At 42.7% G+C, this 25,298-nt stretch overlaps 2 protein-coding genes across 5 annotated transcripts in view; both read right to left on the reverse strand.

The window, feature by feature from the left end:
* Positions 1–334, reverse strand: part of LOC311010786 (uncharacterized protein) — a 9,921-nt gene extending 9,587 nt beyond the window's left edge. Inside the window, exon 1 of the mRNA XM_084005429.1 lies at positions 230–334. Coding sequence (XP_083861555.1) covers positions 230–296 — 67 coding nt within the window. The 5' untranslated portion in view covers positions 297–334. The remainder of the gene's footprint in view (positions 1–229) is intronic.
* A 1,486-nt stretch (positions 335–1,820) lies between these two features.
* LOC311010785 (myelin-oligodendrocyte glycoprotein-like) lies at positions 1,821–25,101 on the reverse strand. Of its 4 annotated transcripts, none has more exons than XM_084005426.1 (5): positions 24,963–25,101; positions 20,055–20,390; positions 6,130–6,222; positions 2,189–2,353; positions 1,821–2,002 (listed from the first exon to the last, which is right to left on the reverse strand). In XM_084005426.1, exons 1-5 carry the CDS (start codon positions 25,024–25,026, stop codon positions 1,845–1,847), a joined length of 816 nt encoding a protein of 271 aa, XP_083861552.1. In that variant the 5' UTR covers positions 25,027–25,101; the 3' UTR covers positions 1,821–1,844. The 4 variants fall into 4 exon arrangements, with proteins under 4 accessions (XP_083861552.1, XP_083861553.1, XP_083861551.1 ...); XM_084005427.1 differs by having other exon boundaries at positions 2,189–2,308; positions 20,055–20,393; positions 24,963–25,096; XM_084005425.1 differs by having other exon boundaries at positions 20,055–20,393; positions 24,963–25,096.
* Positions 25,102–25,298: the final 197 nt, after the last annotated feature.

Here is a 25,298-nt window from a genome sequence, read left to right on the forward strand (position 1 = left end):
CAGACAGACACAGGATTTAATAATGTGCTCTAGAAGAAACTTTACGCAGTCTCGAGAACACGGAACGAACACGAACACTATCCAGTACGGCACCGCTAACGGGAAAAGCTACAAACCTGCCGACATTAGCTAACACCATTCAACCATTGTTTTAAATATTGGACATGAACATTGAGCCTGGACGCGCATGACGGGCTAACGTTAGCGACGTTAGTAGCGCTCGACTTACCCGAGAGGAAAGACGTTACTATGGTGACACCCAGAAGGACTGCGGGTAGCAGCCGACCCTTCGCCATCTCTTTACTGAATGAAATGATGAAAGCATTCTGTCGGTAACGCCGGTACACGGAAGCCCCGCCCCCGTACGCACCCGGAAATAGTTTCCCCACCACGCCGCCTACAATAACAACAACAATGTAATGACGTCGTGAGCCAACACAAAGGACGTCCCTCTCGAGTTTCACCGCTTTGATGGACGGGGATGTCATCCAGGTGACGCAAGGGGCGATTCGAGGGGTTATGTCCATACATTCTGGGGCTCACATTTCTCATGGGCTGGTCCCAGGAACGTTGCGGACCGGAGTGACTACTGCCTGGAGGATTACTGGCCAGCGGAGGACTCGGCGGTCCCGAATATTACATTTCAGAGCAACACACAACACGAAGCACAAACGGCTGTTCATATCATGCCAGTGTACCAGCGCTGTTCTGTTAGATTAAAATGAAGGCACAAAAAGCATCTATCTATAAATATACATATATATATATACACAAACATAGTGACGTGAAACGTTTACATTCAGAGTAGAAACGTCTTTTTACCTGGTAAACTGGAAAGAAGCTCCGCACGTTAGAAGAAGAACTCAGCTCTCACTGCCTGACGCTCTTCCGGTATACAGGCGCACGTGTCTCCCTGCCCCGCCCCTTTTGTCCGAATTTCCCGCCATTTGAAGTCTCCGGGGACTCTCATTGGTTGAGAGCAGCGCGTTTCCCTTCTGTGGAACCGATTGCCAAAGTGTTGAAATTAATAATAGTTTCACTTTGTTTTCAGCTTTCATAGTCCCGCCATTATTTAATATCGATTAGAGCATGATATATATATATATATATATATATATATATATATATATATATATATATATATATATATATATATATATATATAGTATATATATATATATAGTATATATCTTTAAATGGAGTGAAAATTGCATTTTATTGCATGTTATTTTTTTTATATCAGAGCCTACATGTAAAATAACATGAGTAGCCATTATGCAGAGTGTAATCACCTTCTGTATTATGTGGGTTATATAAAGTACCCCAGTGGAGAAAACGGTGGTGGTCTTCTGAGGATGAAAGTCCACATTTGAATCATGTTAGTTTTTTTAGCTGTAGTCATGGGTGTCAGACTTATTGTATGAGGGTGGGACAAATTCCATCCACTTTTTAAAATAATTACTTTTGGACCCAGAAATCAGAAATCGTCACTGAATTAGTCATGGATCTACTATCAGCCTTCTAATATTTTCAAATATGTGAAAATATTAAAAAGGAGCTGGCTGTTTTACAATATGTACCCATATTTCTTTCTCATGTTATAGCCGGAAAAAAAGTATCAAATCATGTTAAAAAACATCAAAATTAATGAAATTACATCTGAAATGATCAGCATGTTGTGCGTTTGTAATGCTTTTTTTCTCCTGCTTTTAAATTATGCCACAACTGTTTACGTCAACATAGGATTTGGGTATTATTTTTACTACTTTGAATCAAACATCAAAACACAAACCTAGGAATAGAAAAAACAAAAAACTGCGTTAGTTATAAATATATTTATTTATTTAATAAAAACATGTTGGCAAACTGGATAGATCACACTGGATGTGACAACTGTCTCTGTCTGCAGCGCCGCCTGGGTCTTCGTCCCCCTCTGGCGCTCCGGTCTGCAGGTTTTCCATTTCAGTGCTGGTCGACGGCGTCGCCTTCTTCTTACAAACCTCTGAGAGAACACGGAAACACTTTAGAGACACGCCATTCATACTTCAGATGGTGTCTATACGTCACTAATAAGGCTGGGAGCCGTAACGATAATAATAGCATCATCATATAAATTATATTCTATCATATCGCATTATCTCACGCACGCACACGATTAAATGCTGTGGAACAGAAGTTTGTAACTCACGGATCACTCCAAGTTTATCCAGCAGAACAACAACAGCGACAGTGACGGCGACAGTGACGGCAACACAGACAACACCACCGACAACACCACCGACACCACCACTGCCAAGTTTCCTGCCAACTGGAGGAAAATCAGACGGCGTTGAGATGAGAAGAAGGGACGACTCTAAAAGGTGAAGCAGGTTAACTAAGGCTGTGTTCGAAATCTCTCCCTACTCCCTATATAGTGCACTACAGTATTTAGGGAGTTCGCCAATCTGTAGTGGTGTCTGAATGTGTAGTGAGCATTACTATTCCCTATATAGTGCACTCAGTTTCCCACAATGCATTGTGAAAAGTCGTGTACAAGCCGAGCACATTTTACCATCATGCATTGCGCTGAAGGACAAATCGCGAACGGACGAGAGGAGAGAGAGAGCAGGAAAAAGCGGCAAAACTATTAATCGTATATTAATAAATATTTAATATATGTATTGTGCACAAAGCAGAACAAGACAACACAAACGGCCAAAATGTGATGTTTTTCTTTATTTACTTGGGATCGTTGAAAACAGATCCAGGAGTGAGGACGATGAAGTGATCGTCTCATTATTGAAAAAAGAAGAAAAAATGAAAGCTTTTGGTGATTTTTTTTTTGAGAAACCAGACGGTCACGGAATCTCCCTCCCTGCTGGAGGATGTGTTCTTTTCATTTGGTAAATTTTCGCAACAAATATGTATTAAAAAATCATTTATTCTTGTAATTTCTCTGCGTGTGAACAGGTTACAATGCATGTGAGACTTGAGAGCCCTGGAGGGGATCGGACATGTATTAATTATGCTTCAGGAACGATGTCATCAACGGCACAGAAAGAAATACCCTGAGTAGTGTCTGAAAGTGGTTCTTCATTTTGAGGATGAGTCCACCATATAGTGCTCTACATAGAACTTCCCTATAAAGGGAGTAGGAGGTGATTTCGGACACAGCCTTTGTGTGGTTTTTCATTCTGATGAGTCATCTGTAGCGTTGCATAGACACCAAACCTGGTCTGTGGTCCCCAGAGGTCTACGATAGAACCTCACATTAGTCCAGAGACCAGACTGTGGTCCAAACAACAAGGTCTCTGCTGGGTCATTCCGTGTCATTTCATCAAATTTCTGAAAATCTTCCCACCTGACCATCTCACAATGTCCTGAAAAAATTTGAGTACAAAGATACACTTGTTACTAGGAAAAATCCAAAATATTAAGTCTCTACTCTCAATAGTTTTCTCATGAAACATCATTCAATGAAGGGTAGTTTAGACGGTTTTTGGCATCATGCTCTGAAAAGCCATTTTTAGTAATATCTGGAAAACTATCTCACCTGTGGCCTTCAACATTTCTACAGTGTATATCTGTTACTAAACGCCTCCAGACCTGGAATATCAGGGGTGTAGCTCAATGATAACCTAGTATGGTAGGTACTTAAAATGTGGCTTGTTGAAATAAAGTAGTACATTTGAAGAGTGGCTGAGCTCCCATTTTTGCAGATAAAAGACTTCTATCACTTCTGCCTCTATCTCTGGTGTTAGCTTAAACATTCTACAAAATATGGTCTCTCTTAGATTATTAGTTTCACAGATATTAAGGCTCAAAAATGGAAGTTAACACATCTTTGCCCAACTTCAGAGTCATATTCCAAAAAACTGACAACACGTATCAGGTCCAAACTTACTTTTTTTGAAAGATCATATTCTTGTTAAAATCATATAAAAAAATCAGGAGGGTGTTTTGCCTCAATTTGTCGCAGTGATTTTTTAAAATCCTGATATTGGTGGGGTTTTTGTGGCCGTTTTGGTACTGCATGTCTTAATATCCTACAAGTAAACATCACAGGAGGGCAATTCAAATGTGTTTTTTTTACCATTTACCAAAGACTTACATGTGACTAAATACTACTGATAAATTTTGCCTTATGAAAACATTAAATTGTAGCACAGTTGTAGTTACAGAGGCAATAAGTCCTTGGATGTGAGTTGAACATGCTGAAAGCAGCTTTTAATGTCTTAAACCATGAACAAATGAATTGAAGACTGTACATTTTGTCATACTTTAAGTATATAAATTACACAACCAAATCAAATAATAATCTTAATTTGAGCATAACGATTTTACATTACAGTAGAAAAGTCTCCAAAGTTTGATATTAAATAACAGTTTGTCTCTGTGCTCACTATGAGACAATATGTGAGTTATGATCAGAAATGGTAGATAGGAAGTATCAGAGATGTTTCAGATGAAGATGTACTGGTTCAGTTCATGCACCCACATGGCCCTGCCAAGAGTTTCTACTGGCCAAGAAGAGAAGACATGTGCAATGTCCCACTGCAGCATAGAATTGCAAGGATTGACGTTCCCTCTACAGAAACTGGGCGCATGTATGCCATCAAAAAAGATGAGCACAATAGAGCAGAGATGTACATTAGACTATTTGTAAAGTGACTGCCAAATTAATGAATGTGACGAAGGAATTGGATCTAAAAGATGAAAAATGTGTGATCCCTCACAGTGAGCATAGAGACAAACTGTTATTCAATATCAAACTTTGGAGACTTTTATACTGTAATGTAAAATATTTATGCTCAAATTAAGATTATTATTTGATTTGGTTGTGTAATGTATGTACTTAAAGTATGACAAAATATACAGTCTTCAATATTTTGCTATGTTTGTTCATGGTTTAAGACCTTAAAAGCTGCTTTCACCATGTTTAACTCACATTCAAGGACTAATGTAACTACAACTGTGATCCATTTTAATGTTTTCGTGAGGCTAAATTTATCAGTAGCATTTAGTCACATGTAAGTCTTTGGTAAATGATAAAAAGCACAATTGAATTGCCCTCCTGTGATGTTTACAAGTAGGCCGTTAGGACATGCAGTACCAAAACCAGCCACAAAAACCCCACCAATATCAGGATTTTAAAAAATCACTGCGACAAATTGAGGCAAAACACCCTCCCGATTTTTTAATATGATTTTAACAAGAATATGATCTTTAAAAAAAAGTAAGTTTGGACCTGATGCGTGTTGTCAGTTTTTTGGAATATGACTCTGAAGTTGGGCAAAGATGTGTTAACTTCCATTTTTGAGCCTTAATATCTGTGAAACTAATAATCTAAGAGAGACCATATTTTGTAGAATGTTTAAGCTAACACCAGAAATAGAGGCAGAAGTGATAGAAGTCTTTTATCTGCAAAAATGGGAGCTCAGCCATCCTTCAAATGTACTACTTTATTTCAACAAGCCCCTTTTTAAGTACCTACCATACTAGGTTATCATTGAGCTACACCCCTGATATTCCATGTCTGGAGGCGTTTAGTAACAGACTATACACTGTAGAAATTTTGAAGGCCACAAGTGAGATAGTTTTCTAGATATTGCCATTTAAAAATGGCTTTTCAGAGCATGATGCCAAAAACCGTCTAAACTACCCTTCATTGAATGATGTTTCATGAGAAAACTATTGAAAGTAGAAACCTAATATTTTGGATTTGTCCTATTAACAAGTGTGTCTTTGTACTTGAATTTTTTCAGGACATTCTGAGATGGTCAGGTGGGAAGATTTTCAGAGATTTGATGAAATGACACGGAATGACCCTGCTGTATTTATGTCTAGATGACCTTATTTGGAGTGTTGATGGAGCAGATACAATGTTAGCGTAGCCTAGCACCATCAACCAGACTCCATTCAGAAAACCAGCGTTTTAAAAGTTGTTAGCTTGTAGTCTGGCAGACAGACCTAACAAAGCATGACTCAGCACTTTTTACTGATCACCATCATGATGGAGTTATTTCTGCATCCTTTTGTATTCCTTTGTTGCAAATAAATCACTATAAAAGTGTTTATTTTGGGCTCATGCCACCGTGTGGTCCCGACCAACTGAACTACAGGTGTGAACGCATCCTAAGAGACATTTACCACTTCCATCAGCTGAGCCGGTCGCTTCCTCCACTGGAGCTGGAGTTCTGCTGGATTCATGTCTCTTCGTCCCGTCCTGTTCATCTTTGGTTACTGTTAAACAAGAAAAAACACTTCTTAGTACTCAAGTAAAATAGATTCTGAGTTGTTGTGTCGCTGAATAAGACAACTTTGTACGTATTTAACTTCACTTTATTTTCATGTCACCAACAGCGTTGCCGCCACAAGGAAGTTGCATCAGGCCGGCGTTCTTTTCTACACTGGAATTACCTTCCTTCTTCTCCTGTTTACTCAAGTTACTACAACACCTGTACTCATACTACCACCTAGTGCTGAAACATCACAATAGTTCAGATATTAAAAACATGTCTACTGCTGGACTTGGAGAGAAAAAAAATACCTCATGTTTGTAGCAGCCATTTTAAAACTCAAAGCTGTGTGTGTGTGTGTGTGTGTGTGTGTGTGTGTGTGTGTGTGTGTGTGTGTGTGTGTGTGTGTGTGTGTGTGTGTGTGGGGGGGGGGGGGGGGGGGGGTTAAATTAAAAATAAATTATTGCTATAAGTGTGTAACGCGCAGCCTTGTCCTGGGCTGAACATTAACTCTCCAAGGGGTTCATGGAAAAATAGACTTCATGTAAAAATTAAACAAACGAAACGCCACCGTGGTGCAATTTAACGTAAAGATCCACGTCACTTTTAATTTAGACGGGCTTTCCCAGCTCGGCCGCTCTGAGCGCAAAATGATCACCAAAATAAATAAATTACATACAAGGCACGCAAAAAACCCCGGTCTTTCCACTTTGTAAATTAAGTAAATAACCCCCCCCCAAACGAAATATCACTTATTGAACCGAATGGTTCACGATAAATATGTCCACAAGTCGCAAACTTTCCGATACTCAGGAACCATACAACGCCGAGCGGCTCGGGCGCCGGAGGAAAAACAAACAAACAAAAGGAGTCAGTCTCACCCCGTTTACCCGCGGTCCTTTGTGTCAGTCCACCGGGAACAGAGTCAACCAGGAGGGAAACTCAACTGGCCTCCGCCTGACCAGGAGGGAAACTCGACTGGACTCCGCCGGACCAGGAGGGAAACTCTACTGGCGGCTCAGTTCGCTTAGTCCGTGCCTCGGCTCCGTCCGATACAACGCAGTCTAAGTTACGCCGCTCTCCCCCCTCTACCGCCAGCCGTCCACCATCTCCTCCGACCATCACCAGGTGTCCTCCTCTACCTGGTCCACGTCACATCCTCCCTTTATCCCCTCGGCCCACAAATTTTGCTATTCTTATTTTTAATAATTTCAAGGCACCCACACTACCCATTTAGTTTACAGACTACATCTCACATCAGGCAACCAAGTGCACTTTTCTTTTAAACCTTTGTTTGCACACTGTACATTTTATTTCATGTCAAGGTGACGCTGTCACAAGTGATAATATTGCCGTTTTGAGACCATTTTCAACTGATATAATGATAATGGCATAATAATGGAAGTCCACCTTTTCAAAGACCAAAACGTTTATTTCTAAAGAATATTTAACATGAGAACTGGAAAACATTTAAAATATCCAAAATGAATAAATAAAACAACCAAAAACAATAAATAAAATGGACTCAATCTATTTTAAAACACACAGTGAAGCTGGCAGGAGCCACACCTTACAGACAGTCTGTGTAGCAGGTAAAACACCCTGCTGGACCCTGCCTACGCACACTGCGCCTCCTCCCATGTAGTTGCTACAGTGCAGACGCTTTTCCTCTTTGCTCTCACCCCTGCCTGCGATTTTCTGCTATTTTTTGCTATCTGCTTCTCCTCAACAAGAAACAAAGAGCAGCAGCTCCTGGATATTTACAAAACCAGTGGGATTATATTTTCTTTGAGATAAAACGGGCATTTTTCAATATTTTTACGACTTCCTCAACGCTACGCGAGGAGGCCTACCAAACAAGATAAGCCTGAGCCTGCTAAAGGTAATTAGCAGAAGATGCCTCCCTTCTCTACGGAAGATTACCATAAACTCCTACAGAAGATTTTACTGCTGGAAACAAATATGAATCGGTTAGAAGTAAATGTAGAAGTGAATGGACTTTGTGGGAACAACACCACTCTAGCACTGACTCAAAACAGTGGACAGGAGCATGCTAGAACCCAGCTAAGTAGCAATAATGAAGCTATGAAGAAACGGGAGGATCCTGTACACGGTAATAAATCTACCAGCGATAATCCTCCCTGGAACACACTTGGTGCGAAGCCAAAGAGAAGACCATTTCCCCGTGACATGGGAGAACGGATATCTGGCAGGACCCAGCGCCCCGATATCTGTGATCTGACCGGCTGGCCTGCGTTACCATCTCCATCCAGGCACAGCGCCTCCTCAACCCCACTGCCTCGTAGGACACAGCAGTGGACAGCTGGGAAGAGGAGAGCTACCAAGAAACCTCCCCAGCAAACAACTGTTCAACTAAAGAACAGGTTTGCTCCACTGCTGCAGGACCATGGATCCCCCTCTGACTGCCTGGATAACCCCCCACCACCACGCAGCAGGGTAAGACCTGCTAACTTAAAACCACAGAGAAAGCTAACGACAGGGCCTGAAAATCTGATTGTGGGTGACTTTTCTGTAAAAGATATGAAAAGCAGTAATAACATCAAAGTACTCTGCTTTCCGAAGGATACGGTGTCTGATTTGGAAAAAAGAATCCTGGAAATTGTGGCTGCACACCCAACTGTGAAAAATATCATTCTGCACATTGGATTTAATGACATTGAAAAACAACAATCAACAGAGTTGAGAGAGGACTTCAACAAACTCTTTGAAACAGTCAGCTCTGTGAATGCTGAGGTTTTCATCAGTGGCCCTCTGCCCCCGACCGGGAGAGGAGCGGAGACATTCAGTAGACTGTTCTGGCTCAACAAATGGCTCTCAACTGCATCTCTTGCTCGCCCAATGCATTTTATTGACAATTTCCGCTTTTTATGGGACCGCAGGCATCTTTTTAAGACAAACGGACTTTGCCTAAATAAGCTAGGGGCAAAGCTATTCATCACCAACATGTCTTACTGCCTGCGTCATCCATCTGTCGCCAAGGACAAGAGACGAGAGGAACCAACAAAGAGGGAAGACGAAACACAGATTATCAGAAACGTCGAAGGAGGACTGAATGTGGATCTCTCCCCCACCCCCCCCAAATCTCCATCCAGGTCTTCATCATTCTCCCTCCCTCCAATAACCTTTCTCTCCCCTCCTCCCCCTTGGAGTTCCAAGAGCTACCCCCACCTACCCCCCGCCCTTCTCAGATTATCAACAACGTCGAAGGAGGACTGAATGTGGATCCCTCCCCCACCCCTCCCAAATCCCAATCCAGGTCTTCGTCATTCTCCCTCCCTCCAATAAACCTTTCTCTCCCCTCCTCCCCCTTGGAATTCCAGGAGCTACCCCCAGCTACCCCCCACCCTACTCAGACCCCCTCTCCCAAGGCTGCAACTAAGTCACCAAAACCCAAGACCCCCTCTTCCAAGGCTGCAACGAAGTCACCAAAATCCAAGACCCCCTCTTCCAAAGCTGCAACGAAGTCACTAAAACCCAAGACCCCCTCTTCCAAAGCTGCAACTAAGTCACTAAAACCCAAGACCCCCCCCTCTTCCAAAGCTGCAACTAAGTCACTAAAATCCAAGACTCTCTCCTCCAAGACTCTTCCCTTATGGCCACCTCTTCCCTTTTGGCCACCCCCTCCCCACCCTGACAGCAGCCCTGAATATTACGGAGACAGAAAAGGGTTCAGCAGTAGACCGCATTATCAGCTGGACCCAAGGTCGCCTACATCAAAACATGGCACCTTCTGCATTCCTGTTGTGACTACTAAGAGAGTAAACATTGGGAAACTTGAACACACTGCTAACCTAAACAATCTCATTCCTGTTCTCTCAAAATCAAAGTCAACCTCAAAGCCTGTCAATAACACCATCAGGATGGGTCTGCTAAATGTAAGGTCTCTTAATAACAAATCCTTTTTAGTCAATGATTTTATTACCACTTCTAAACTTGATTTTATGTTTTTAACTGAAACATGGCTAGAACAAAATAACAGTGCAAGCATTCTGATCGAGACAGCACCCCCCAACTATAATTTTATTGATGTTTGTAGATCTGGGAAAAGAGGTGGAGGGGTTGCTGCTATATTTAAAAATACATTTCAGGGGAAACAGATGTCCCTTGGTGTTTTTCCATCATTCGAATATCTTTGTGCTGTGTTGAAATGCTCTCCCAGAGTTCTCCTGTTAATTATTTACAGGCCACCTAAATATTCATCACATTTTTTCGATGATTTTACTGAATTATTGTCTAGCATCTCCACTGATTTTGACTGCCTAGTTATAACTGGTGACTTTAATTTTCATATTGATGATTTGAATGACAAGGGTGCAAAAGAACTTTTTAATATTCTAGACACATTTGACCTTTCTCAACATGTGAAAGAGGCTACTCATTGTAAGGGACACACCCTGGACCTGATTATCACAAAAGGTCTCCATGTTTCTGATGTTTTTGTGACTGATCCTTCATTGTCTGATCACTTCTGTGTTTTCTTTAATATTTCTTTCATTCCTGACACACAAACAGAATCAAATAAGGTCAAAAAGCGGTACATCAATGAACATGCCAATGTACTCTTTAAAAATGCCATTTCCTCGTTACCACCTCTAAACCCATGTCATGCTGATGATCTTGTAAACATCTTTAATTCCAAAATTCTGAATGTCATAGATGTCATTGCACCTGCTACGGTTAAAACAATTTCTGGTAAGCAAAAGGCACCCTGGAGAAAAGCTGCTGTTGTGACAGCCCAGAGAAGAGAGTGCAGGAAGGCTGAACGAATCTGGCGGAGTACTAAACTTCATATTCACCATGACATCTATAAAGAGAGCCTCCGGGCCTACAATTTAGTCTTAAAAAGTGCGAGAGAAACATACTTCTCCAATATCATAAACAACAACACTAATAAGGCGAAAACCCTATTTGCAACTGTTGACAGACTGACCAACCCCCCAACACAAATACCAGCTAAACTGCACTCCACGCAGAAATGCAATGAGTTTGCATTCTTTTATACTAATAAAATTGAAGGCATCAGACGCGCCATCATTATCTCAAACAAAAAAGTTGGATCACCACCCTGTTCAGGCAAAAGTAACACAGCAATGATGGCAAGCTTTAATGCCATAGACTCTAAAACTCTAGTGGAAACGGTGACAGATCTAAAATCATCCACCTGCTGCCTTGATGCTTTACCTACCAACTTTTTTAAGAATGTTTTTGACTGCCTATCAATAGACGTATTGCAAATAGTTAATAACTCCATTCAATCAGGCATTTCCCAAAGGCCTTCAAAACTGCAGTCATTAAACCTCTTCTAAAAAAGCGGAGCCTAGATGCCTCTATTATCAACAACTACAGACCAATTTCAAATCTACCCTTCATAAGTAAAATAATTGAGAAAGTTGTCCTCCAACAACTAAATCACTTCCTGGCTTCAACTGGCTGCCACAACAACTTCCAGTCAGGATTTCGACCTTTTCATAGCACCGAGACGGCCCTTATTAAAGTTGTAAATGACATCCGTCTTAACACAGACTCTGGCAAAACTTCAATATTAATGCTATTAGACCTCAGTGCTGCATTTGACACTGTCGACCACTCAATACTCTTGGACAGGTTGGAAAACTGGGTGGGGCTCTCAGGCACAGTCTTAAACTGGTTCAAGTCATATCTACAAGATAGGAACTATTTTGTTTCCATTGGCGACTTTGTATCAGAACCTACCAATGTAACGTGTGGAGTCCCACAAGGTTCAATCTTGGGGCCAACTTTATTCAACATCTACATGCTCCCACTGGACAAATCATGCAAAATAATAACATTGACCACCATTGCTATGCCGATGACACCCAAATCTATGTAGCACTATCACCAAACGACTATCGCCCCATAGATCTTCTGTGCCAGTGCATTGAGCAAGTCAAAGACTGGATGTGCCAAAACTTCCTACAACTAAATGAGGATAAAACTGAGATAATTGTTTTTGGTGCTAAAAAAGAAAGGTTTAAAGTAATTCAACACCTTCACTCTCTGTCCCTGAAAACCTCAAACAAAGCCAGAAACCTTGGGGTTATTATGGATTCTGATTTACATTTTGACAGTCACGTTAAATCAGTAACAAAATCAGCCTACTATCACCTCAAAAATGTAGCAAGACTTAGAGGGCTCATGTCAGCTCAAGACTTAGAAAAACTTGTACATGCCTTTATTACTAGTAGGCTAGACTACTGTAATGGTCTCCTTGCAGGTCTTCCGTCAGGCAGCTACAGCTTGTTCAGAACGCTGCTGCTAGAGTTCTTACAAAGACCAAAAAATGTGAGCACATTACACCAATTCTTAAATCCTTACATTGGCTCCCTGTATGTCAGAGGATTGATTTCAAAATCCTCCTGCTCACATATAAATCACTACATGGTCTAGGACCGAAGTATATCACTGATATGCTCCCACTACATAAGCCTTCTAGACCACTAAGATCTTCTGAGACCAATCTGTTAGTGATTCCCAGAGTAAACAACAATCACGGGAGAGCATCATTTAGTCACTATGCAACAAATGGCTGGAATAAACTTCCTGAAGATGTAAGACTTGCCCCAACTCTGACCACTTTTAAAACTAGACTGAAAACTGTTATGTTCACCATAGCTTTCTGCTAAATCTTTTAATGTCTGCACTGTTTTTAATTATTGCAAATATGTTTTTATTCTCTTTTCTTTCTGTAATGCATTTTTAATTTTTTTATTATTTTCTTTTAATTCTTCTATTTTTTTTCTTTTTCTTCTCACTTTGTTTTATGATGTGAAGCACTTTGAGTCTGCCTTGTGTATGAAATGTGCTATACAAATAAAGTTGCCTTGCCTTGCCTTAAGACAGTCCATAGTACACAGTCTGTGAGTGTGCACCGTTTCGCACTGTCCTGTTTGTACTTTGTGTCGACTACCGTGATTGTGGACTGGGAAGACGGTGATGTCACACCTGTAGTATTTTTTCCCTGCCAGCTGGGAAAACTGCATCAGATGGTTAAAAGGTACAATATGTAAGAAATCTAAAGCAAATCATCCTAATTAGGGATTGACCGATTTTATCGGCCGATTTTTTATTTTTATATACCTTTCATATGATGCAAACATAATGTGGGTGATATGAATGTAAGATGATTGCACAAGAGATTGATATGAATGTAAGATGATTGCACAAGATGATTGCACAAGAGATTGACATATGTGAGATTGATTGCACAAGAGATTGACATATGTGAGATTGATTGCACAAGAGATTGACACTGATATGTGCTTTTTTTAAATTATTTTTAAAGAAATGGCTCAGAAAACCAATCCAGTGTGGCAGCATTTCAGAGAAACTACTCCTGGAAAGGCTCGCTGCAACCTCTGCACTGTTTTGGTGAGCATGGGGGCTGAACAAAAAACACATCCAACATGTGGAGCCATCTGAAGCGTCACCACCTTGAGGCCTATGCTGAAGCACAAAAACAAAAGGATGATAGTGCACCAGCCTCTACTTCTGCAGCAAGTTCAACACAGCCTAACCTTGTGCAGCTGTTTGATGCCCAAAGGAAATGGGGTAATTCTGACACCAGGTCCAAAAAAGCTGATCTTGCCATAATTGAGACGATTGCCACAGACAATCACCTATTTACAGTTGTCTCTGGTGTAGGTTTTAAAAGTCTGTCATTGCTGGAACCAAGATACACCCTGAAAACAGAGAAATACTATCGAACTGACCTCTTTGAAAGTGTTCACACAAAAGTGTCAAGGAAAATCAAGGAGATGGTCATGTTAGAAAATGCAGGCCCCTATTTGTCATTCACAACAGATTGTTGGTCTGGGGACACAGAATCCCTAATGAGCCTGACCTGTCATTTCATCACCAGCGACTGGGAAAGGAAACAAGTTGTCCTCAATGTCAAAGCCATGTATGGCTCTCACACTGGGGAATATATCGGCGAGTTGTTCCTCAGTCTGCTGAGACTAGTGGGACATCGACACAGAGGGAGTCATGCTTGTGCTTCGTGATAGCGGTGCGAACATGGTTAAAGGGATGAGGCTCACCGCAGTGCCAGATCTCAGCTGCAGTGCTCACACACTTCAGCTTGTGGTAAATGATGGGATCAACAGCCAGCGAGCAGTGATGGACATTGTTTCAAAATTGAAGTCTTCTGCTACCCATTTTAACCATTCCATACAGGCCAAACAGCGTCTGAAGGCCATTCAAAAAGATCTTGACCTCCCCCAGCACAGCATAATCCAGTCGGTGCCAACACGCTGGAACTCCACTCTCCACATGTTGGAGAGCATGCTAGAGCAGAAGCGGGCACTTACTGTATATGCAGGGGAACATGGAAAAAACCCAATCTTGACAGCGGATCAGTGGACTCTAGTGGCCAATTTGATTGACACACTGAGCCCACAGGTAAAACTGGAAATGAGCAGATCAGACTCCTCAATATCCTGCATAATACCCAGCGTCACTGTCCTTAAGATGATGCTCGAAGTCGAGGGTGCAAAAGCAAGGGGCATCAAAACACTTCGTGACACTATGCTGGACAGATTTAAAAAAAAGGTTTAAAACAGCAGACCAGACCAAATGCTTGGTCCTTGCAACACTCCTAGATCCTCGTTACAAGGGTCATGCCTTATCACCAGAGGCACTGAGCAATGCAAAAGAGTGGATGAAAGAAGAGCATACCACTCTGTCTGAGAAAAGGAAGAGGCCTTCAGCAAATGAAGGCCTGGATCCGAAAAGGACAAGGGTGGAGGAAGAAGAGGAGGAAGACGCAGGTCCATCAGATATGCTCGAGCACATGTATGCAAACCTCCTGGGGGCACATGGACCAACTACTGAGGAGACTGAAGATGAGGAGGAGGAGCAGTTGTTTACCCAGCAGTTGGACCAGTACCTGCGGGAGCAACTGATTGACCAACAGAAGGGCCAACCACTAGACTGGTGGAAGCAGAATGCAGCCCGCTTGCACCTTTTGGCACCAGGAAGTTCCTTACTCCACCCACTCCTTTGTTCCCCAGTGAGAGGGTGTTCAGTGAAATCAGCCAGATGTGTGGTTAAAGGAGGAACAGGCTGATACAGGAACTAGACGTTCTGCTTTTCACCAATCTGCAGCTCCTTAACTGGAAGTATGCACTTTAAGTGTTGGGTAAAGAGAGTTTTGCAGATTGGGCAATGCCCATGCACAAGTATTTTGTTATATTGTTTACATTTTACTGATTTTAGATATTCTTATTTCTACAGTGTGCATGTGCAATGTCATTTTATTTATGCTTGAATATTTATGAGTATTTATTTTCAGTTAAGTTAAGTGATGATGTTTATTATTTTCAACACTTTTTCAGCACTTTACTTTACCTCACCTGTTAATGTTTGTTAAATATTGTTTATTGACTACCTCTTGTTCTGCCTCAACTTTTCTAAGTGCAATAATAAACGTTCCTTTTTGAATTGAGACTCGTAACATTTGTTATCAGTGTGATTTTTAACATGTTAATTGAGGGAGCAAAACTTGTATTGGCTCCAAATATCGTCTCAAGAAAATCGGCAGGCCGTATCGGTCATCGGCCAAGGCTGATGACCAGAAAATCGGTATCGGCATGGGCCCTAAAAAATCCATATCGGTCGATCCCTACTCAGGAATAACGATCATATAACATACTGAACTCACCAACAACAGTACAGCGAAAAAACTTTTGCGGACCGCAAATCATGTTGGTTTTGAAAACATGTTTTGGCACGTGGCTCCACCCACTGGCGTCTACAAATCATTGCAGTCAGTAGAGTCTCAGCTGCCGAGCGACCACGGGTTGCCAGTTTCGACTGAGCTACAATGGCGGAGGCAACGAAACCCAAAAGAGCTCGTTATGATTCACAAAAACGCCAAGATAAAAACCGAGGCAAAGCGAGGGTCTATATAGGGGGTCCATTTGAACGGTGGAGACAGTAGAAAGCTGAGAGGAATTTGAAATCGGATGCAGAATTGGCTACTCTTCTCCTAGACAGGTAAATTGAGTTTGGCTAACTAAGTTAGCATCATAGCTTGACGGGGATGGACATTTCGAATACTTTGAACTGTCGAGTAACATTATTCATTTTGATCATAGAAACAAACGTTAGCAGCACAGCTAACGCTAGCAGCATTAGCACAGTCCTGTTACGGGCATCCGGCATCCGGCCGGCCATCGGCTGGACACTAGCAGCATTGACGGTGGATACGCCAACAGCTCTGGCAACCTCAAGTCTGCAGGGGAATGGGAGGCGGATACGACTCGGCGCAGTGTTTTGAATTTGAGTGTCGTACCGTTTTGGCCACATTCTTACATATGGCGCCTTTAAGCTTTAGGCAGAGATAGAGGTTTGTTGTATTGCCGCTTTTAGTTGCTATTGTTTTTGAACAAACGTGACATACCGGCTCATTCAGGTCGATGGGTTCACCGCGGTCATTCTGTTTGAAACCGAAGTGTGTCAGCTGTCGATGCTACACGCTACACCAGAGGGGTATTCCACCAAACTCGCTAATTAAAGCGGCGCTTACCTGGTTAAGCCTGGTTAGAACTAACGCCAACTTCCATTTGCGGCTAAACCCGTTCCATTAACGCATTTCAGCCGCGCCTTGTTGAGGCTTATTCAAGCCAGGTTAACGTTGTTGTGTGTTACGCACGTTCACGGGATATGAAGCCAGACCAGAACCGTGAATGTCGAATCATCGAGAAAAGACCAGAGCAAAAATTATTGATGGAACTGTACGAGGAGTACAAACCCATCATAACCAATAAAGGGAATACTGTAGTGATAAATAAAAATCACAAGGCTGCTTGGGCAAGAATTGCCGAGCGATTTAATACGGAAGTACCGTTCAGAGTAACATGTTCTAATTAGGGATGCACGATATTGATTTTTTGAAGCCGATACCGATAGATAACTTTCTGCTCCTCGGGACCGATACCGATACCGATAACCGATAATATTGTTATTCGTTTTTGAATGTATATTCAGATCAAATTCAGGTCAAAAACACTAATGACTAAGCTTAGGTAGATTTAGCATAGCTTTGCCTTTTACCAAACACCTAACCAGATGTATCACAGTGACATGATAATTATTACTATGAACAAAAGAAAGCCAAGAACAGTTTTGACTCTTCAATAAAATGACAATATTTATTTTTTTCAAATAAATATGTAAGTGAGTCAGTCAGTCAGTCAATGACAACTTTCCCTGAGCAGCATGGGATATGCACACACAAGTGCTGCTACATTAAACTGTTGGTCCTGATCCACACAGAAATGTAAACTACGGTAATAGGCAGAAATATCAGCAAAGCAACAGCCACTACTGCGGATGTGATCCCCTCCATTCAAGCGCTGACGCGACTGCTAAAACAAACGTTACCAACAGACCACGGAGTGAAAACATCAAAGGAAACCCCGTTAAAAGCAGTGGAAACGCGTTTTGGTGACATCGAGGAAAAGCCACTGTATTATCTCTCAACTATACTGTATTAATAATTGTTTTTATCGGATTTATCGGGTTGACGTCATAATTCCTATTATCGGGCCGATAATTATCGGTCCGATAATTATCGTGCATCCCTAGTTCTAATATAATACACGATTTCTCTAACGTGAGGATAGTGTAGAGGTAACGCGTCAGCTTTGCATGCCGCCGGCCACGGTTCAATTCCCGACTATGGAAGTTTGTGAAACGTATTTATTTGGCCGGAAATCAATCAATCAATAGATCAATCAATATCTCTCTCCCTCTCCCTCTCTCTCTCTCTCTCTCTCTCTCTCTCTCTCTCTCTCTCTCTCCCCCTCTCTCCCCCTCCCTCCCTCCCTCCCTCCCTCCCTCCCTCTCTCCCTCCTCCTCCTCCCTCCCTCCCTAGTAAATGCATCTACCAACAATTCAATGAACACATTCAATGAACCTATTAATGAACTCACCTGAAAGGAATTTATGTGGCTGAAAATTGTCATTGGGATCTATAACATGCTATTAATAATAACATCTTTATCTATCATGTTTCTGCAAGTTATATTTGGGTTCTGGGGAAATTGTATGACATATTTATCATAGTTAAGGTAAAATGTTGGTCTAATTCTCTGATCTAAAGACAAGGATGAGCCAGGATGTGAACCTGCGATGCCCACATCCGAGGGCAGGTGCATCACCACTCACCCAACTGGAGGCTTTAGATAATGATATGGCCAGTCGCTCTTAAACAAAATACACGATTTATTCATATTTTTTTTAATTGCAAGCATGTATTTTTGGACGCTTGATGAAAATATAGTCTGTTTGTACTTGATATATGTAATTTTGGTACTTTTTGGTCTTTCAAGTGACGAGATCACGAGGACTAGACTTGGCGGAACCTTCTGCTGGTACAGTTGTTTCCGACAGACGGACTTCTCTGAAACCCCCGCTAAAGTAAGCCTGATGGTTAGCCTGCCCCGGAGCAGGCTAGTTTGGTGGGATAAATTCCCATGGTTACTTAGCGGAGAGTCCCTCAAGTCACGTTGATGGAACGCAACTCTCGCTAAAGGTAGCGAGGCTTATCGGAATTAGCCCGGCTTTGCGATTAGCGAGTTTGATGGAATACCCCTCAGGGTATACCAGCTAGCCTACTGAATCTCTTCGTCATATTAATGATTAAAAACATAAATAATTCCCCCATACATTAAAACTAGCGATACTAGAATTTGAAAGTCGATATCCAGGAAAATACTCACTTGATTCAATTTTCGATACCACCGGGAGAAGATTAATAAAAAGGCAGAATTGTGTGTGTGATTTATGTTATATGTATTCAGCTACAGTCCTGTTTATTTCTTGCGTTTCTGGCTTTGCACCATAAATAATGTAGCTGATCATATAGAGTTGTTAGAGCAGTAATGAGAACTTAAAGCTCTAGTCTACGATTTTTCACTTGAGCCAATAGTAGCCATTCGGTCCGCATGGCTACTGTTGGCTAAATGTTCCGATCCAATCCTCGCTCACTCTCCTGCTCACGTCTCGTCCCGAATCACTTCCGCGTTTGAAACTATGAACGGACAAGACGCTCGTTGCCGTGAACAGTTCAGGCATGGAGCAGGGCTCTCACGTGAGTTCAGAGTGAGATTTTGGCTGAGGCTGCAGCGTCAGCGGGGAGGGGAGGAGGAGGGGGGGATTGTGGCGAGCAAGCGCCGGGATCGGGGACGTACTGCGGTCGGGGTGAGCGAGAAATCCAACCGGCACCCGCTGTATTTACACCGATAATATTTCACCATTCGTGGCCGTAATAAACACTATTACTGCTTTGTACATGTTGTGAAGTCCCGGACACACCGGGAAACTCAACGGCCTGCCTGAGTTCATCCTTTACCTGGAGGGGATGTTCCCATTCATTGTCTATGTAAGAAGCCGTGCGATGACGGCGCGGAGCGGCGAGTTTCCAGAGACAGCGTCACCACCGCAAGCTCTCGAAAATCTTTAAAACTGAACGTTGTCCATCTAAAATAAAGAGATTCAGCAACGGCATAGCTTATTTCTCGCCTAAAATGTTTTCAGAAACACGTTTCGGTGAACTATTTTTGTAAAATAAGAGGGAGGTGGGAGGCTGGGAGGGGAGAACGATAGAGTTCGGAGGGGAGGGGAGGGGTGTGTGTGTGGGGGGATGCTTTTTTCAAACCTTTCAAATCATAGACTAGAGCTTTAATCGCCCAGCAAAATTTGTTATCGTGACAGGCCTAATTCTCCCCCTCAAAGAACCCACAATCCTGACGAAGCGTTTCCCCGCCTGAATGAAAGACTGAGCCGGCTTACCGACGGTGAGGTTGACGACACAGCTGGCCTTAAGCTTCGGGACGTAACATCTGTATGCTCCGCTGTCAGACAGATTCAGCGACGTCATCCGCAGATCCAGGATTCCTCTTTTCAAGTCTTCCCTGTTAACAGACGTCCTGTTTTTGTATTGATCCGCCTGGTCATCATGATTCGGCTCTCCATATCGATGACCGTAGACCATTTGTTTGAGGTCAACCCTTTTCCAGTCGAATGTGTAATTCTCCACGTTGGCCTCGGGACCCAGGCAGCATGGCAGAGTAACTCCATCACCTGTCGCCACCACCAGTGTCGGCGTCGGGGAAACTCCATGGGAGACTGCTGGAGAAGCAAACAACATTCACACGGCTCAGAGTTGGTTGGCATTAGTTAGCCTATAAGAACCCTTGATGACACAGGTTCTTTAAAAGGTTCTTGAAATTCCCTTATACAGCGATATCCTTGATATTGGGGGGGGGGGGATGAATCGATTATTGATTAACTGTCGATAAGAAATTACTCGATTAAAATAAATTAATTGCAATTAATTACATTTTGAACCCGTAATTCCCCGCCAGTCCACGTGAGGGCGCGCTTGACGCCAGACGTACTTGACGCACATGCGCGAACACAAGCGAGGCAGGGATCTGACGACAACAACAAGGGGTACGGGAAGCGGGACGCTGGCAGCAGTGTTTCACACACATTAACCATAGTCTCAATGTTCGACCAAAAATATTTATCAAGGCAAATGGACTTAGGCTAGCGGCTCTAATGATAGGCCTAAACAGGAGGGCAGCAGCGCTTATTGTAAGGGGGAATCCTCGCGGCTGGTTTGGCTCATCAACGTTCTGTTTTCCCCCGTCGCCATGGCGAGGCGTCCCCCGCGCCGACCCCCCCTCAGCTGGCGAGTGTGACGGCGCGTATAGCCCCGTTCACATACGTCGCCACTCGCTTTCTCGCTGAATTCTACTCGCTGGCAAAACATTTTTTACTGCCGCCGACGGCGAGTTGAAGCGGCAACTCTCTGTGGATCTATCGGTTGACGTCAACTGTCAATCATCTCTATTCTACATTCCGATTGGTACTCGCTTCACTCGCGTTGCAGAAAGTTACAATTATTTAATTTGATCTCCGTACCCGCCCACATCCCGCTAGAACACATTCACATCCATTGACAGCTGTCGCTCAGAGATGGGCGAGTGGTGACGTATGTGAACGAGGCTTCAGTCAAAACCAAAACACCAAGGAAGGCTGAGGAATATTCACCCACTTATATTAATAATAGTCATAATAAACTAATAGTTTAAAGGCTCGGTACTGTGTTTTAGTCATTTTTGTTTTCATCTTTTCTTGAAACTCCTCAACCCCATTTAGTATGTCAACATTTGGATCAGTACCAGCAGTTTGTAAGAAATTGGTCAGGAAACGATAGGTCATATTTTGGTTCTCAAAATTCACCAAATTGATGCATTAAAATGAAATTATTCAAAATATGATTCGCATTTTTCTTTATATCATAAGGAAGATAGCATTTTATGTTACGTATACAGTAGATGAACCTATTCAGAGGGAAATTCAGCTTCTCAGAAGAATTGCCGCTTATCAATTAATCGATCGATAAGATGAAACAACTATCGATTAATGAATTACTCGATAATTTGCATCCCTAGCTTATATACTTACACTTATAAACGGTGGGCTCTGCCATAAAAAATAAAGCTATTTTCTGAATGAAATATATCAACTAAGCCGTGGAGGAAGTAATTTTCGCCCATCACGCAGTTCAGAGCTAGCACGGGCGGGAGCTAGAGTCCAAAATCGCAAACAGTGGGTTAGCATGGGGCCTACAGCCACACGCTTTCAAAATCGCATTTTTAAACCACTAACATTGCTCAAAACAGCGCCAAACCTCGTCAGCAGCTTGCTCTGGGTGTCTACACATAAAACGAAGCACCAACAACTCAGTTCATGAACCCGAAGTTTATAACAGAAGACAGTTAAGAACACTCACCAATTCTACCCCTGCCAGCTCCTCGCGAAGGATAGTCCGTAAGTGTCGATTACCGAACGCAATGCAAAACGAGGGAGACCACTGAAGATTTCGCCCAGAATAAAACGAGTATACTTTTAAATTAGTGGCAGTTTGGCCAAATATAAGTTAATAACGGTGGGTAAAAACGTCGGGATAGTTTGTATACACTTCCAATCAGTTCAAGACAGCAGCCTTATCTGAAGCACATACATGTCACGCGAGATCTCACACGGGAACACGAGAGCTGCGTTCGGTAATCGACACTTACGGACTATCCTTCGCGAGGAGCTGGCAGGGGTAGAATTGGTGAGTGTTCTTAACTGTCTTCTGTTATAAACTTCGGGTTCATGAACTGAGTTGTTGGTGCTTCGTTTTATGTGTAGACACCCAGAGCAAGCTGCTGACGAGGTTTGGCGCTGTTTTGAGCAATGTTAGTGGTTTAAAAATGCGATTTTGAAAGCGTGTGGCTGTAGGCCCCATGCTAACCCACTGTTTGCGATTTTGGACTCTAGCTTCCACCCGTGCTAGCTCTGAACTGCGTGATGAGCGAAAATTACTTCCTCCACGGCTTAGTTGATATATTTCATTCAGAAAATAGCTTTATTTTCAATTTCTGCCAAACTTACACTTTAAGTTCATTTTCTTCTTCCTTGGTGGTGAATAGACAGCAGACAATGGTGTTTGAGGTTCATTATCGCCACCGCATGGACATATTTTTCGTGCACCACTGCAATGCATTGTGGGTGATATACAGCTCTGGAGTGACCATCGTTGTCAGTGGCGTGCACAGACATTTTGGGGGGCAGGTGCTCGGTGAAAACTAAGGGCACTTTATGCGGCATGTAGAACTGACGGCTGGCTTATAGCTGAGTGAGATTTAAAAAAATAAATAATAATTACAGGCACATGTTGAACGTAATTGCATATTTATTTATCAATATCTTAATAAAATTACTTGACCTTTGAACTGGTACAGTTTCACACTATAGCACTGATCAGTCAATCACTATTGTTTTATTTCCCAGAGAGCTGCTCCCCTGGGCTGCCTGCTGTAGCGCCCTTTCTTTTCCCCTTCTTATCCTCGCCTTTCTAGGCATTATGCTGCAATTGGTAAATAAAAAGAGACCAACAATATGAATAAGGCTGTTTGGTTATATTTCAACAAGGCACAGGGCTACTTTTCCTGCAGGCAATTGGGAATTTGTACGTTCTAAGTTTGCCTCGTGGCTGCGCTAACATTCGCGATCTCAAATGTGCTTAGCCTGCCACGTTATAACTGTATTTAAGTGTAATACCAGCTTTAGCCACAAGAGGCTAGTCTTTACCTTTGTATGAGCGCAGGTTGTGCAGCTCGTATATTGAAAATGGATGAAACAGTGCCTTTTCTGTATGCTACATGTCAGATATGTTTTCTTTTTGAATATTTTTCTATCTGTATATTTTTATATGTTTATGTACTACACTATATGATCACTACCTCAGAATTTAGATACATTTAGATAAGAATTCGAATTATAAGTATTTCTCACTCACACCTTATTCACATTTTGATGGTACATTCTTCCCTTTTGGAATTTTATTTGTTTATTTTATTAACCCATCATATGCCATTAGAAATATATTACAATTACAGTAGTACTCGTTAGTATTTGTACAGGCGGGAAGAGATTCTCCATGCTGCAGGTGACGCACGCATCCTGGCCCTGAATCCACATACCAACTTTGGTTTTGTGTCTGACCCATGTGCAGAATAAAAGGCTTCATCCGCTATTGGGAGTCATCTTGTTTCCACACAACGCAGAGCAACAGAACCGACCAGTAACATGTGCACTGTCTGCTGCCACTTGCTTGGTCCAGAGGGCAAGGGCAGGTGCTTTAGCACCACCTAGTGTCTACCTGTGCACGCCACTGATCGTTGTTCACTCGATCACTCAGCCCTCAAGGGTCGATCTCACGGAGTTCACTTCAGCTGTTCAGGGAAATGGAACAGCCCTTAAGATGGCGGCGGGGATTCCCCCGAGGGCAAGTGCTTAGGGCAAGTGAGCGAGGGCGACTCAAACTGTTATTGAAACGCAGCTAAGATCTGACTGATTACATGGTCACTTTAACTTCACTGATAGCTTAGTGGTAGAGTTCCCCCCCCCCATGTAATGAAGCTCCTTGCAGCGGCCCCGGTTCGAATCCGCCCTTCGGCCGTCTTTTAAATCATGTCGTCGCTCTCTCTCTCGTCCCTTTAACTCTATGATGTCTCTTATGGGAGCAAATCAAATAAATATAAAAACATAATTAAAAGTGGTAAGTAGGCTGTACGCTGACAAAGAAAAGTCTTTGTGAGAAGAGAGTCATTTATATATAAATCAGAAAATACATTTGTGAATCCTCTCTGTGCATTCCTTATTAATGAGACTGAACTGACCCCATAGTGCGTGAGAGAGAGAGAGAGAGAGAGAGAGAGAAAAGATACATCGCCCCCCCCCCCCACCCCCGTGATTTTGGCATTAAGCTGTAGTTGCCGTGGCATGTCGGTAAATGCCGCGGCAGGTCAGTGGCAAGTGCCTCAAACAGCCTCAGGTGCGACCGGAAGTGCCACGGCTAGCTGCCGCTGCCACGATTTGCGCTTGCTCTTACTGCTGCTTTGTCTCAATTTAAAAAAAAAAACACACCAAATATGTTCAACACTATCAAGTGCGGCAACGCTAACGCTTTACTATGCTAACGCTTTACTATGCTAACGCCCCGCCGACAGCGGTATACACTTGGTCAGCAATAGAGAAAGACGTTTACGGGAGAAGCTATACGCCTGCCGACATTAGCGAACACCATGGTTTTAAAGCTTTAAAACGAAATGTCGTTGAACATAGCGACGCTCGACTTACCCGCGTGGGAAAACGTTGCATCGGTGTTACCCAGAAGGACTGCGCATAGCAGCACAGCCTTCATGTCACAGAATTAAATTGAGATTGTCCGTTGTCTCTCGTGTGGTGGACTTTGAGGCAGCGTTCACGCCGCTACACGGAAGCCTACTGAAAATAGTTTCCACACCACGCCGCCAACAATAACAACAACATAATTACTGACCGTAATGACGTCACAAACGACGTCCCCCTCGAGATTCACCGCTTAAAATGGACGGGGGGGGGGAATCCAGGTGACGCAAGGGGCGATTCGAGGGGTTATGTCCATACATTCTGGGGCTCACATTTCTCATGGGC

This window comes from Eutrigla gurnardus, assembly GCF_963514095.1.
Source record: "Eutrigla gurnardus genome assembly, chromosome: 3".
In the NCBI taxonomy this organism is placed as follows: Eukaryota; Metazoa; Chordata; class Actinopteri; order Perciformes; family Triglidae; genus Eutrigla; species Eutrigla gurnardus.

Excerpts from the sequence above, each read along its gene's own strand:
- LOC311010785 (XM_084005425.1), bottom strand. The coding sequence starts at position 25,026 with ATGAAGGCTGTGCTGCTATGCGCAGTCCTTCTGGGTAACACCGATGCA. Across the intron at positions 6,223-20,054 it reads TGTCGTCAACCTCACCGTCG|TAACCAAAGATGAACAGGAC; the intron begins GTAAGCCGGCTC and ends CTTGTTTAACAG. Across the intron at positions 2,003-2,188 it reads GGATAAACTTGGAGTGATCC|AGGTTTGTAAGAAGAAGGCG; the intron begins GTGAGTTACAAA and ends GTGTTCTCTCAG.